General features: G+C 43.9%; 1 protein-coding gene across 5 annotated transcripts in view; it reads left to right on the forward strand.

Annotated features, from left to right (window-relative positions):
• The first annotated feature begins 813 nt into the window (after positions 1–813).
• LOC123809588 (tight junction protein ZO-1) overlaps positions 814–15,877 on the forward strand; it is a 79,205-nt gene continuing 64,141 nt past the window's right edge. For all 5 annotated transcript variants that reach the window (XM_045824734.1, XM_045824735.1, XM_045824736.1 and 2 more), the window contains exon 1: positions 814–1,326. In XM_045824734.1, coding sequence (XP_045680690.1) covers positions 1,300–1,326 — 27 coding nt within the window. In that variant the 5' untranslated portion in view covers positions 814–1,299. The remainder of the gene's footprint in view (positions 1,327–15,877) is intronic.

Below are 15,877 nucleotides of genomic sequence, written 5' to 3' on the forward strand. Positions count from 1 at the left end.
TGGAGAGCGTTACAAAGTGTAGGATATTGTTTCTTGCATACTTCTCTGCCCAGGATGAGCTGGAGGAACTGGGTTTGGAATTTGCAAGGCAGCCAGATCCCTTCAACTCGCCCCTAAGAATGTCAGCATTTTTGATGCCAAAAAAATATTTGTAAGATCTGGCTAGTTGGGCTGGAGAAGGAGACTTTGGATATATCTTGAGGCCTAATGTGGGTGAGCCAAGATACCACAGGATCTCTTGGGTATTTCTCAGAGTGCTTGGCCGGAGTGCCCGTGACCTCGTTACCAGTTTTAGTTAGGTCAGTCGGTTTGTCGAGAACGAGTGCAACTATTTTTGACCTTGATAGGAGCTCATCAAGAGATGAAAGCCCCGACGTCCTTTACAGAAAAAAGGCGTTCTGTCTTCAGTGGGGCAGCAGGGCCCAAGCACGTGGAACTGTGCAACTGTGACCACCTTTATCTGCCACGTTAAGGAAGGATGGTCAGGTATTTGCAGGAGCTGCCCTCCTGCGTGGGGCTAATCCAGCGTGGCTGGTGGAGGGCAAAGTGGGCAAGTCGGATAAAAATCAAAAGGGAGTGGGCACAGGAGCTTGCTCTCTTAGGGGACGATTTCCGCCGGACCCCTTACGAAAACAAACAGGAAGACTCCCCCGCCAGCGGAAACTCAGCCTTACAAGTTACTTCGGAAACTGGTCTTCCTTCCGCAACGGGGGTCGTATCCCGGGAGGAAGCGGGCCCGGGCCGCTCGCCTCGCCCCGCCCCCACCGTGGCCCCGCCCCCACCCAGCTGGGCATGCTCAGTGGGCCGGGCCGGGCCAGGCCGGCAGGTTTGCGTGGCTGCTTGCAGTTACCGGCGCCGGCTCTTCTCTCAGAAGCCGCGTCCCTTCTCCGCGACTCGTTCCAGGGAAGTTACGTGCTGAACACGGCTTCCGAGGAGCCGCCGGGCGGGCTACGTGGACGGCCGGAGGCCCCCGGTGCTGCCGAGGGGCGAGTGGGCGAGGCCGACGTGGCCGGGCAGCGAAAGCTTCGGGAGGACGAGCGAGTGGCCACACTCGGAGGGAGGCGCCGGCCGGGCGCGCCCCTTGGAGAAGACCCGGGCGGGGCGGGCAGGCGGGCGTTCCCCGGACTTTTGTCCGAGTTGAGTCCCCTCCCCGTGGGCTGGGCCTGTCCGGCCTCCCCCGCCCCCAGCCCCGCTCGCTCCCGGGAGATGTTTATCTGTGCTGTGGCGTGAGGAGCCGGCAGGCTCGGGGCACGGTGTTTTGGGTTCGAGGAGCCTCGCGCGGCGCCGGAGAGAGACAAGATGTCTGCCAGAGCCGCGGCCGCCAAGGTGAGCGCCTCCGCGGCCGCCAGGGCGCATCCCGAGCGAGCGCGGCCGCCCGCCGGCGTCGGGCCCGCGCCCCGCCCTCCTCCTCGCGGGCGGCTGCCCGGGGGCGGCGGCGGCGGGTCGGCCGTGCAGGCGGGGACCGCGCGGGCCTGAGCGGGGGGTGGCTGCTGGCGCGCAAAGCCGCCGTCCCGGGCAGGTGCATCGCTGCCGGCGTCGGCGCCTGGCTCTGGCTCGCGGCCGGCGGGGACGCGCAACAGGTCCTGCGCCGGGAAACTCGGCGTCGGGAGTGGGTCGCACGGCCCGGGACGTGAGCCTGCCGTGGGCCGGAGGTCGGGGCTTGGGGTGCCACCTCCAGCTTAGCCGGTGGCTGCTGTATCTGGAGGAGTGGTTGGTCCCGGCGAAACCTTGTAGTTTCGATCTGATGTCACTCTTCGTGGAATGCGCGAGCCAGCGATAAGACATTGATACAGTAAAACACTCAGCTTGTGTAGTAGGTTGGATATTTTTTTCCACCCTGTATTATTTATCTAAGGCAACATAGAAAAAAAAGCCAACCCCCCCTTAACACTTTTTAATAGTTTAACTTGAATTAAACTTTTCGAAAGTAATACAAAGTGCCCCTACAAGTGGACAATGAGAGGAACTCTTAAAAATGAGCATTAACCAAGATCTGTGGGTTCAGCAAAAAAGGAGCACTATTTCCTATCAGATTTCCTCTGTGCTTTGAAACCTACTTGTGTATTACATCAAAAAGTTGGAAGTTCTAAAAGTCAGTTAAAATCCTCTACTTTTGCAGATTTTAAATCTTTGTCATCATAAAGTAGCCTTTGTCCTTTTTAGCAATTAGAGTAATCCAGAAATGCGAAGAGTAAAAAATCTCGCCCTTTAAAAACCCATTACTTGAATCATTTTTGAAGTACTTAAGCAGGTTGCGGTTTTTATGTGTTTATTTTTCTGTTTGAACTGTTTACTGGTAGTACCTGGGAGCAGGCATGCTCCCCGAGAGTGGTTCTGTTTAGTGGTGAATACAAGTGAATTCTTTTAAGGAATGCAGTAGTCTCTCAAAAGACTTGAATTTGTATTTTTTTGACTTTACATTGCTGGAAAAACAATCTAAAGATAAAACTTGATCCAGTGGCTTTTTTAAAAAAAGGCAATAGTTCGCTTTGATTTTAAAGTAGGCTCATATTATTTCCCTTTTCTGGGGCTTCCTTTGCTAGGAAGACAGGCTTTGTTTGCCTGTGACACAGAAAGTCACTTTGTTCCTGAAGTGTGATCTCCCTCACTTGGTGGCCAAGACAGCACACTCTTAAAAAGGTGATTTCAAGACTGGAGAGAAGTTAAGTTTTTGATGGATTGCCATAGTAAGATGATTTAGAAGGAGTAATACTTTTCCTCCTGCAGTATGGTATTGAGATTTTATGCCATAATGAAAAGCATCATGAGGTAAATATTGTATTGTTAAGGGCATTTGTGTTCTTAAATATTTATGAGGAAAATGTGAGTGAAAAAGCTTGTTATTTTGAATGATGTATTATGAGGTCTTTGCGAAATCTTATGTAGAGCAAAGCAGGCCATAGAAAAATAGGTGAAAGGGAATAATATTCAACCCTCTGTTTTCAAGTCACATTTAATTTTTTAAGGTGATTCAAGTGCTTACGGAGAGACAGGCTTTGGTACTTAATACTTTACATGTGATGCTTTTGTTAACCTCACCCTCAATTAGAAAAATACGACATTAATTCGGCAGCCTGCTGTTTTATTTTTTGCCTGATGGTTTGTAGAACTCTCCTCTAAGCTAATACCTGTGAGGCTGTGTTCTTTGTGATGGTTGAATAGCTTTCTGTCCCGGGAATATGCTGTGTATCAGCTCTGCCTAACTCGTTCCCAGGATTTTGCTAGTGTAGTAAGTAGCATCATGTTTTTGTATTTGTGTATTTATATTGTATATATTTCTAGTTCTTTAAAATGGAATTCCTGGGTCAGAGGGTATGTGCATTTAAAGTTCTGATAAATACCAGTACATTTTTCTCCAAAAAGGTTGTAACCTAGGAATAAATATAACAATTAGTGGTAAATTACCTGAATTTTAAAGAAGGTCATAAAATAAACCCTGAATAAATGAGATGAGATGATATACTCGCTGGATGGGAAGAGTCGCTATTGTAGACTATACCAGTTTTCCCTGAGAGGTGATGTATGAATGTAATACAATTTCAGAAAGAATTTCAGTGTTGCCTTATAGAAAACTTGATATATGGATGAGAAAGTTTATCTGATAAAATAAATGAAGGATAGTCACGGAATTTTGAAAGAAGGTCCTATCAGAACCTCTAATGAGTTATAGTTCAGAGTAATTGAAAGCAGTCTGTCAGTTCAGCAGCAGGCAGTGGAACCAAAGGGTCCAGAAACGTCTGTGTGTTTATGAGCTTCTAGTGATTGTGGTTGTCAGCGCTTCCTGCGCGTCAGGTATTGTTCTGAGAGCTTACCACGAATGAACCATGTAATTCTCGGGGTAGCCCATGGAGGGAGCGATGCTGTTATTCCCACTTTATGGATGGGGAGACTGAAACAGATAATGAAAGTAACCTACCCAAATTCATTTAGCCAGCAACAAGGAAAAGCAGGGATATATGGTTAAAATAACGTAGATTAGAGAAAGGATAGGTTATTTAGTAAACAGTACTGGGACTCTTGGTTAACTTTGTTTTGTTTTGTTTTGTCTGGGTTTATGCCTCAGGCCAAAAAAAAAATGGAAATGAAATTTGGAAAAGGGCAAATCATAGAGTACTTAGAAGACAGTATAGTCACTTTTAAAAAATATATACTCCGGTTGGAAAGGGCTCCTCTGTACCTAAATAACTTAAGAAGTAATAAAGGAAACTGTTCTCATGTGCATGATACATGCCTGACTTTGTGAGCACCATAACTAGTGTCCCTGGCATAAAATTACTCAACAGTTGACATCAGGAACCTGAGGGTGGTTCTCTGTCTCACCGGAGAATTGTTAAATAATTACACGAGAAAATGATATGAACAATTATTAGGAACATTTTCATTGGTTGAATCATGGAAAGTGGCTGAAGGAAGTTGTAGTGGCTTCTGGATTTTCAAGCTGTTTCACTGTGGCGGAAGCAATAAAATTTAAAATTGTACTGTTATATGTGCTTATTAGATTTTCTGCTTAAATGTTCTCATTATGTCTCAGGGACCATATCTTTTTCCCTGCGATTACCTGTAAAATTCTAGTGTAGTTTAGTATGAAAATTATTTACACTACTTCTTAGGAATCTATTTATTGTGTCAACTAAGGCACAATGGATTTTTTTTAAATAGTAAAACATCTGAAAGATAACTGTAGATACTACATGTTTTGCTATATATAATATGCGCCCATGTTTTGTATGCATTATACATGGGATTACTATACCCATTCATGGTAGAGAATCATTACACCCAAGTAAAATGAGTGTCCCTATTTTTCCCTCAAAAACTTGGGGAAAAATGTGCTCTTTATACATGGCAAAATATGGTAGCTAAGTAAATAACCAACAGTAATTGAAAATTACTCTTTACAGGTAGGAATTGTGTCCTGAGTGGCTGTTGTAATGTAGCTTTTATTCTGGTAGTTACTGATCAATGTCTATTTGTTTCATGTTGCTTTAAAGGTAAACTAAAAACTCACTGTGCTTAATGTAATGGGCTTCCACCTTCAACAGGCTTTACTGTAGTGCATTTTTCTGAACCTGTTGTGTTTGTACAATAATTACTTTGCACTAGAACTATTCCTATAGTATTTAAGGCAAAAGGCTTTTAACTTATGCTAGCCTGTTTTGCATTTTAGACATTCATGGTTGAAACTGTAACTTGCACTCTTCTTGGCTGACTATCCTGACCACATTTACAACGCTTAAGTTTGTTTGAGGACAGCTCTGTTGGATAGCTAGCTGCGTTTCAGGTCACACACGGCCTTCTCCCCAGGTTGTGTGGTGGTGCGGATTGTACTGCAGAGTCAGGAAAGACTGTCTCTCCCCCCTACCCCCCACCCCTGCCTGTCTCTCTGAATACTGATGTTTTCATGTTAGGGACTTGCGGACCTTTATTTCACGTTCAAGGGAGATCATGCTGCCCACTGAATGCTCTCGGCAAGCGGTAGAGGAGGTCAGCCATCTACACCAACAAATGAGGAGGTTGAAAGCAATCTGTGACTTGGAGGCTGTAATACAGCGTATATAGTACTGTTTCCTGTTTGGTTTGAAGGACAAAGATTACAGTAGTTTCACTCATTTTTTCAGTCCTGGAAACAATGCACTGGCTCTGACTTTTACTTGCTCTTTAATCTTTTTTTCTATTTAGAGACCAAATGTAAACTCAGTACAGTTCTAAGAATAAAACCAAGTATAAATAAGACAGATCACTATGCTGCCAAGGAAATTGGCTTTAAAAATAATAATTTTGGTGAAAAATTGGGAAGTGTAATGAATTACATTATATTTTTGGACATAACCCTGACATGATTGAAGTTCAGTCTTCTGAAAGACTGTGAGTCTGGCTGTCCCTTCATGTGTAGCGCCTGCCACCCACCCCTGATGGCCCTGCACCCCTAGCCCCAGGGTCACGTGCTCAGGCATGCAGGGACCCAGTATTGAGCACTGACCGAGCACTGGGGGGACCGAGGACAAGTGAGGGGACTGAGCAAAGTGGTTTTTTAATTCTGGAGTTCTTGATCAAATGCTGAATAAGGTTAAAAGATAGTTTGTGTCTAGTATGATATTTCTGAAATATTTGACTGGAACATACTTTGAATCTCTGAATTTTGAAAGACAATCTTAAAACTTACTAGTTTAACAACTTCGAATCTTTTAGGAAGAGACATTAGGATAGTTTACTGATTTTTAAATTGATCTCAAATTGGCATGTTTCAGAACAGTATTTGCAGTATAGGGCAGCAATAAAAATAGGCCTTTTGCCTTCTCTGACCTAGAGTGCTTCTTCATTTATTTATTGCAGAGAAGGGTGGCTTCGGGTTGCTCCTTTATGGGTTAGCCAGGTGCTTTATTTCCATTCCTTCTTAAACAGATAAATTCTTAATAATGAGAAGGGTGTGGTGAGCATGTGGGTAGGAAATTTCATTTTACATCATAAAAGTGGATGAAAATAATTGACTCTGAATGATCAACTACACCACAGAAGCACTACTTTAAAACATCAGAAAACCAACGTTGCCAAAATTACCATAAAACTCACCATTTGAGATTCAATAACAATGTCCTGGCTGCTGTATATGTTGTGTTAAGTACTGAATCTCACGTGGCCCTTGACTTCGGGATGCGTCCAAAGATGAGTTCTTACTAGTGTGAATTACACCTTTCAGTTACTGTATTGGAACCACCTGCTCTCACTAGGAGAATGTTGGCAAGTGAGTTGACTGATGAAAGACCTCAGTCATTCTGGTTTCTCGTGCCCAGAAGGGAGGTGGAAACAGGTGCTGACAGTACTTTCTATGGGCATTTATCAGGGCATAAGATTAGCACACGTACCTTTATTAATTTGCTGAAATTTCTTTGTTTTGTTTGCTTTTTTTAATAATGTACATTCTCAAGGAGTGAAAGTTCATTTTTTTCTTGGTTATCTTCAGAGTTTTTTCACTCTCTTGGAATTGTCAGTAGTAACCTTGCAGGGGTGTCCACCTGCGGCCCGACACAAAATTGTAAAGTTACTTAAAACATTCAGAGATTTTTTATGTGATTATGTGTCACAGTGTATTTAATATGTGGCCCAAGACAACTCTTCTTCCAGTGTGGCCCAGAGACATCAAAAGGTTGGACACCCATGCAGGGTTTTACCATTTCCGGTGACTGAATTCAATTTATTTTATGATTATCTCTCTTAATTCAGGACATAATTATCAAATCTAGAAGGATATCAGTAGTGACTAATTTTTTTTGGTTAGCTCAGCAAACACAAATGGAGCACATTTTCTAGATCCCTGCTCTGTAGAAGCTTGCAGTTTTCAATGCTGTATACTATAACAGTCAGTTGTGAAATGTGTGATTTCCCTTTAAGATCCAAGGACTTGTGTTGCTTACTCATGAAAAATGAATATGAACATGATTATGGTCCTCCTTAATAGCACTGCATGCTGGTGACTTGTGGTTGGGAAAGTGGTGTGATTACAGCTAAACCTTGGGCTTGCTGTAAGAGTTGATTTTCTGCATATTTTTTGGTTAACAGAAAAGTGCTTTAATTAAATCTGGATAAACCCACATGTTTTGTAAAAGGATCTCCATAGGAGAAAAGATTAAGAACTATGGAGAAATTAGAATTTACTTACATAATTAATAACTCCTTGAATAAACTGATGTGGACAATGTACAGTCTGCTAGCCGTTAACTGTTTACGTAGGGTGTAACAAGCTGTGAAATGCCTAACAGTTTGGAGTTCTTCCTCAATGGATATTTATTGCAAACCTGGTACGTACCAGGCACCATTTCAGGTGCTGGAGATAGAGCAGCGTACACGCGTCTGCACTCCTGGCACATTTTCATGGTGCACATGGGGAGCAACAGGTGGAATGCTGTACGTGACGCCGGATGCCAGGCTCCCTACCGTGCCAGTTCTAGATTGTGTCCTTCCCCCAAAGATGGCAACGATCTTGTTTTCTGCGGTGCCCACTTTGTAGCTTTTCTTCACAATTTCACCACTTAATTATGCATTCCATAAGCACTGTAGTTTTGCCTGGGAACTTTGCACAAATGGAACCGTGCAGTGTGGGTTCTGTTGTGTATTGCTGCTTTGGCTGAGCATTGTGTTTAGATGATTGATGTTGTGGGTAGCTATAGTTCATTCGTTTTCATTGTATCCAGGGATGAAATTCCCAGTAATCCATTGTATGAGGGCTTACTGCCAGACTGGCTGGGAAAAAATAGTTTGAATTAGACTTCTGCGGTTTGCGGAGAAAATGCTGGTGTGCCTCTGTCTGAGGGGCAGGAGTAGATGAAGCATGTTCGTCAGTTGTGGGGGTACTAAGGACTGTGTGAAAGGTAGTAGGCTGCTTCCGGTGTTCACCTTGAACAGCCGGTTTTAGTTTTGAGGGCAGTTTATGACTAAGGTCTTAAAGTCTATCATCTGTATGCGTCCATGTTATTTGACTGATCAGACCAGTAAAAGCCACAATCAGACAAAATACGTGTGTTGGACAAAAAAAAAAACAATGAAAACAAGTCTACTTTTCAAAATATAATTGTGGGAAATCTTTCCCTTTGTGGCACATAAAGAAGCTTTGGAAGATTTATTTACCGGTGGTTTTTGTTTTTAACAGTGCTGAGTGTTAGAATATTTAAACAAACAAACCTGTATTTTGATGCTGTAGTGCCTGGACAATCAGAATAGGGTGCCCATGGCAGACAGATTCAAGCTCTTGTCGTAAAAATGAGAACTGTGTCAGTAATAAATAATGGCCCCATGATACTGGACACTGGTTCTGTGACAAGCACTAAGCTAAGTGTTTTGTGTGTCATTTCATTTAATGTCCCCTCTGTTAGGTACTACTGGTATCTCTGTTTAATCAGTGAGGAATCTGAGGTTCAGTTCACTTGCTCCTGCTCACACGCTTCATCATTCCCATGTGCATGTGCCTAGATGTGCTTGTGTTCTAAAGGAGTGCCGGGGAGCTGCCTGTGGAATGGGGTTGGGTGCGTCTTCGACCAGCCCAGCAGCATGAATCATAAAGTGCGGAGAGAGTGCCCTGGCGGTCAGAGAGCACAAGCTGGGCTGGAGGAAGTGGCTGTTGCTCAACTCCAGCTGATCGTTGGCGAGGAGGAAGACGGGCCAGATCTGCCAGTTTTTTCAAGCAGGCTGTCAATCCGGATTTTTATGTAAATTACCTCGACTTAAATGCTGTCAGCTGATTTCATTCTTTTCTGTCTTTTCATTGTGAAATGCAGTACCTGTATAAAAGTACACAAAACAAACGGACTTGAATGAATTACTCTAAAGCGAACACCCATGTAAACATGATCCAGGCCAAATAGTAGAATATTGCCAACGTCTCAGAAGCTTCCCGCACCACTTGCCTCTTCTCAATAACATCACCCTGCAAAATGCTAAGGCCACTGTCCTGTTGTTAACACCTTTCCTCCCCCAAGGCAGCCACTGTTCTGACTTGGTTTTTAAGATTCCTGTGTTGTTGTGTATTCTCGGACTCGTCTGCACCTCTGTCCGGTGTTGCAGGACTGTGCCAGTGGACTCAGTCTGCCGGGACGGGCACTCGGGTTCTCTCCTAAGGCTGGCTGTTAAGAATACTGCTTCCCCGAAGACTTGCAGGTGCCTCTTGGTGAACATTGCATGTGTTTATGTATTTAGGGACGGTGTTGCTACTGGATTGCTTAATGCGTCTTCAGTCTTAGTAGGTAGCGTCTTTTCCAAAGAGGCCGTACCTCTTACACTCTTCACCCTCTGTGAAGGAATTTCTGCTGCCCTGAGTTGTACCAGCACTCGGTATCAATGGCTGTAATGTCAGCCCTTACAGGGGGTCCATCGTATAATCTCATTGCAGTTCTGATTTGAATTTCTTTGACTAGATGAGCAACTTTTTATATTTATGGCCTGTTCAAGTCTTTTGCTTGCTTTTCTTGGGGATCATTTTTCTTCCTGATTTTCCTCATACCTTCTTGGACCAAAACTGGTTGATTGTATGTCCTGTAGCCACACTTTCCCACCTGGTGGCGGTCTCTGACTGGTGTTTTCCTGACCGCAAGTTCTTCATTTGAATGTAGGCTGAGGGTAGTGGCACAGAGAAAGGTCAGCGAGGGGAAGTTCCAGGAGAGGGACCCGCAGCAGACTGGGTCCTGCACGGAGGGAGGTCAGGTGACAAAAGTACTGAAAAAACGATTGTCGAGGAGCCCTCGGTCTGTATTACTTTATGACTTTGGGCTCTGGACTCTGAATGTTGCGGCCACCACTTAATAGCTGTTTTCTTATCTGAAAGGCAGTGGAAGGGAGCAGCACCCCTCTCAGGGTGGCTGGGCTCTGGCGCAGTGCCCAGCGCCTCATAAGCCATTACATTAGCCGTATCTCTTAAAAACATTTAAGTGAGGCCCATCCTAATACCAGAGAAGAGGCGTATAGGAGCTGTGTTTGCATGTGTGCACACTTGTACAAACATCTAATTTGTGTGTGTCTGTATTTATGTATTTATTGGATACTGGACAAATGTCAGCCTGTAGATGAGGAGTCCCAGCCCAACAAGGTATGCTGTGGTTTCAGAAAGACCCTTGAACTCCTTAGTTTTTAAAAATGACTATAGCATTAAAGAAGAGAGGCAGTGTGTAGTCTGCTGGGTTGGGGAATAGAGGTTCAAGACTATGCCAAATCCAGTGCACCTGGCCCAGTTTGGGGTATCCATCCTGTGTGGTGAATGATCAGCAAATTCTGTTCAGTTTTTACCTCCTGTCTTTCTGCTTGTTCCATCTGTACTTCCTAATGTTTACAGCCCCCTCCCCTAACACACACACGCACATACACACCACTATAATCCATTATAATCTCTCTGTTTTCCTGTAACAGCCTCCTAAGAAGTATCATACCCCTTCTCCCCACTTACAATCTGTTTTTCTAAAATGATCTTTTCAGAATCCACTTTTGATTAGTGTCCCCTCCCCCCTGCACCCCAACTCATCCTAAAACTGCTAAGGTCTTTATTGCCTTTAGGAATGAAGGGCCAAAATCCGTAATGTGGTCGCTGAGCTCCTACTGGATTACTTGGCCTCTGCCTGCCCCTGGCCTCCCCTTGCGTCTTTCTCCTTCGTACTCCTTGTTCCCAAACTGTGCTGTCCTCGCTGCTGTTCCTACCAGGTCCTGCCTTTCCTACCAGCTTCCTCTTTGAGCCTCCCTCGTGGCACCATTTTTCTTTCTTTCTTTTTTGTAGTATTTAAGCCTGTGATTATGCACTTGGTTGTGAAATTTTTTGGTCATCCAGTTCTGCTAGACTATAGCCCCCTTGAGGACAAGGTCAAACTGATTGTGTCCTCTTATTTGCAGAGCTAAACACAGGGTCTGGCATTTAGTAAACTCAAATATTGTTTGAATGAACAAGAGAAGCATGTCAGTACCCTGGGGCTTTTGTATATGCTGTTTTATCTACCTGGAAAGCTTGTCCCTCCTTCACCTAGCCCCTGTCCAGTTCTTTTCCTTGAGAACCCTGCCCTGAAGCCAGAGACTATATCAGAACTCTGCTGTGAGCTCCCCAGAATTTCCCTGTATAGCACTTACAGCTTCTGCTAGTTTGCTTGCTGGATATTTGCTTAATATCTGACATCTCTCCTAGACCAGAGTTACCTTTTTTACTCGATTACTCCCTTCCTGGTAGCAGATGAGTTTAAAGCTTAAATTCAGCCCAGAAGATCCCAGTGCGTCTGCAGCACTAGCTGCGTGTTCCTTTTCTGCAAGGGAAGGAGGCTGCTGGAGCAGCCAGCCAGCAGCTCCTGGGGAAGTGGCTCAGTGACCTGGCGTTTTGCTAGCAGCTGTCTTGGTGTGGGTCTTTCCTAGACGAATAATTGATTTCTAGTCCCTCCTACGAGTTTGTACTCCCCTGCCGAGTAGTGAATTTGAGTGCTTTCCCCACGGGTTTAGTGGCTGTGCTCATAGCCTCTTTTGACACTTGTGTCTTTGGCCTCTTAGTCCATCTTTTCTACTAGGGTACTGTGTTGGATAGGTATTATCTGTCATGTTACTTAAACAGCTCGGTTTTACATGAAAATAAAGGATGTTTCTTCTTTGTTTGTGGATGGGAAATTCCTAATCAACAATTGTAATGCCTAAGTGGCATGAATTAAAATCAGCCCACTTACCATTGAACCTGACCCATTACTGCTGCCACCTGAGCAGTAAGATTGTCAGCCTCAAGGTGGCTGGGCTTGGCACCAAGGGGGAGTCCCTGACCTGATGGGAGCACCTAAGTGAACTCCGCAGTTGACACATAGCTTGTCACCTTTTTACTTAGGTATGTCATGATTTGTTTAAACTAGTTTATGATTTAAGGCGAAGAAAGGAGGCCAGTAGTAAAGAAATATGGCCTGGTGAGTCTACAGATTTGGTCTGTTTTTCATTGAGTGCTTTGATGTGTAAGTCTCATGATTTTTCATACATGTTATTATTTAAACTGAAAGGATTTTTTAAAACCCCTAATCTTGAATAAATCACAGCCTTAGAGAAAAGTTGCAAAAATTTTAGAGTGGCCATATATCCCTCTTACATTTTATATAACCATAGAACAATTTTCGAGAATAAGAAGTGAACATCAGTACCACAATAACTACACTACAGACTGTATTCAGATTATGCCAGTTTCCTTTCTTCTGTTTGAGGATTCCACATTGCATTGAATTGGTCATTTTTTTTTTTTTTTGGTGTCTCTGAATCTGTCACAGACCCTCAAGCCTTCTCTCTGTCTTTTATGACCTTTGCAGTTTAGGAGAGAATTGATTGATCATTTTGTGGAATGCAGCTCCATTTAGTTTATCAGATGTTCTCTCCTCGTTGGAATAGGTGATGCATTTTGGGAAATCCTGCTGTGGCCTTGGTGCAGCCTGTCATGGGGTTCACGATGTTGGTGTGACTTGTTACTGATGATGTTTACCTTGATGCTTTGGCGAAGGCGGTGGGTCTCCTCTCTAAGGTTAATGTTTTTGTCATTGATACTTACCTGAGGCTGCGTTAATCCTGTTACTCCTCAAACTTGCGCTTTCTTGTATCCTCCGTTGCTTACCTTGTATCCTCACTAGCTGCTCCTTCTCAAGTTAGTTTGGTTCCTCCTTTTTTCCCTGTGAAATATCTGTCATCTTGGTCCTTGGGTAATTGGATCTTTTCTCTTGGGTTTAATACTACTTTGTTGATTACTTCGGGGTCCTTATTTACTCCAGTCTTGGTCTTGATCTTCCTGCCTATTGCCTGTTACTCTTGCCAATTGTTCGATGGCACCTTAAATTAAGGATGTTAAACTGAATTTGTAATCTTGTATCTGCTTTTTCCTTCAGTCCCCTAGTTCAGAAACCAGCCCTCTTTGACTCCTCCCCCTTTTCACTTAAACTTTTAACTGATCTCCCTGCTGCAAAACCAGCTTCCACACAGCGGCCTTCAGGAGTTCTGGCTTTATCATTTGATTGCCTCACATGCCCTAGTGATTTCCCCTGGAGTTTCAAGTCTGTAGCATTGCTGGACCTGTGGTGATGGTGCTTGGGCAGCTTCTCTTTCTGCCCTTTCCCTAGTCCACAGGTGGAGCTTGGTGGCCATATCAAAGCCAGTTTCGTGTACAACATCCATAACCTTGCTGACACACTGTTTCTTCCTCCAAAACCACTTTCCGCACTTTTTCCTGATCACCCTTCAAGCCTGAACTCCAGTGTTGCTTCCTCAGAGACTCAGCCTCTGATCATCACAGCACACAGAGTCCTCCCATCCCCCAGGACAGCGCCGCGCACAAACCATTTATGTATTGTTCCAAGCCTCGTTGGGCCGGAAGGAGGAGGGGGGACCTCGTTTTGTCTCCACAGCACTTAGCATGTCTGGTAAATGTTTGTTGAATGAATGAATGAATTCTTTTGTTATTATAGCCATAAGGATAGTAAAATTTAACTGGCTGCTTATATATTTAGATAATGTATAAAGTTTTTCTTATGCGCTAAGATTATTTGGAGAACACTAGCTTTATTTATTCTATTTTTTATTTGACCTTCTTCCAATTATAGGTTCACCCTGTGTTTTCAGTTTCTGTTCTCCAGTCTTTTCTCCATTTGATTTGTCGTCCGCCCTAAAGGACAGTGAAACTGCCTAGAATGGGGATCTGAAGTTTTGGCAGGAAGCCCTTCCGAGTTGGCGATCTGAGTAGTGTCTTTGCCAGCTGGAGCTTGGAACAAAGAAACCAAAGAAGCTCTTGGTAGATTCTGAAATGCAGCTTTTTGCTTCTTCAGAAATTGTGATTCTAGTCCATTGGTGCTGACGGAGAAATGGATGCAGGGCTGAGGACCCAGTAGTCACAGACCGCACGATGTCTCCATGCCTTCTGGGGTGCGTCACTGTGTACAGAGTCGGGGCCTGTGGGGACTAACTACAGCTGGAATTGCGGTCTGATGGCATTTTGGAGCCAGAGGACGTTTTCACTTGAGAAAAATCTCATCCAGTTCCCTAACTTGATAGGACAACTGGGGTCACCGTCTAGTGGTTAATGGCAGGTGTGGGCTCTGGTCTTGCTGTTTCTGATCTAGCTCATTTTCCATTGAACAGCATTTTTCAGAGTTACTGAGGAGGGATAGTACTGGAATCCCGCTGTAGGAATCACACTTTTTCCTTGGTCTCCCACAGACCTGAACATTCGGGGACTGAGAAGTATAGATTTCTGGAAGGTCTTGGTCCAAGTCACACAATTATGCATTCTGCTTTTTTTTTTTTTTTTTTGGAGAACGCTAGCTTGGTCATGGGAAAAATGACAAGCAAGTTTGCAATAACAGTGTTCTAAAAATTATTTATTTTAATAGATAAAAGATGAACTTGATGAAAACTGCAAAAGGGTTCATAGTGAAAAGATTCTCACCACCCCACCCCCATTTCCATTGCTGCACCCCAGAGGCCCCTTGTTTAGATCTTCCAAAGGAAGCCCCCTTCTCCTTTCGTCTTTATGTAGTGCTCACGAAAAGAGTGCTGATAAATTCACTGGTGCGTGTTTTCTCTCTCTTTTAGCCTTCGTGTCTGAGTGATGTACTGGAAGAAGCTCCTTCCCCTTCACCCCTCCACAGTTTATGGCAGTTGTTTTTGAGTATAGCAGAGTTGAGAGAATTTTACAATGAATAACCTTGAGTCCTGACAACTGAGATTTTCTTCTTCTATTTTACTGCATTTGCATATTATACATCGGTGTGTCCACCCATCCGGTCATCCCTCAGTGTGTTCAGGACTCCTTGGGGTCTGCTGGGTTTACAAACAACCGTGGGTAGAATTTTGCTGCTTTTTCTACTGAAGGAAACCAAGGGCTGGAGAGTGAAGAGAGATGACATGGCTTATTGTTTAACCTAGGAATACATTTTCTTCTTTTTTTTTTTTTAAGTGATAAGTATTGGCAAGGCATAATACTCATTCATATTGTGGATTCACTTGATTTAGTGTGCTGGTCAAGAGCCAGCCTGCCTACCTCGCTGATGTTTCATTCTCTGTTGCCTGCCTGTGCATAGTCCCCCATCTGGTAAACCAAGCTGAGAAGACTAGCTCTGGCCTGCACAGAGAAGTGAGGCATTGCATTTCATTACCGTTTTGGGGGAAGCTGTTGAGTTAGTTGAGATGTGTACTTTTCTAATCCCTCCAAAGAAGAAACCTATTTTGATTGGACTGCTGAGAAGAATTGTTTTAATATTTTAATTTTTCCCCTTATCTTATACCAACAAAACAGTGGAAGTTTCTCATGCGGTTACTCCCCTTAAAGTTTGCACTGTAAGACCTTACTGTATGTATTTTTTCGGACCATAAGACGTAGCTAGGTTTTAGAGGAGGAAAATAGGGGAAAAAT

This window comes from Phyllostomus hastatus, unplaced genomic scaffold (assembly GCF_019186645.2).
Source record: "Phyllostomus hastatus isolate PE091 unplaced genomic scaffold, TTU_PhHast_1.1 phas_scaffold_555, whole genome shotgun sequence".
Taxonomy (NCBI): domain Eukaryota; kingdom Metazoa; phylum Chordata; class Mammalia; order Chiroptera; family Phyllostomidae; genus Phyllostomus; species Phyllostomus hastatus.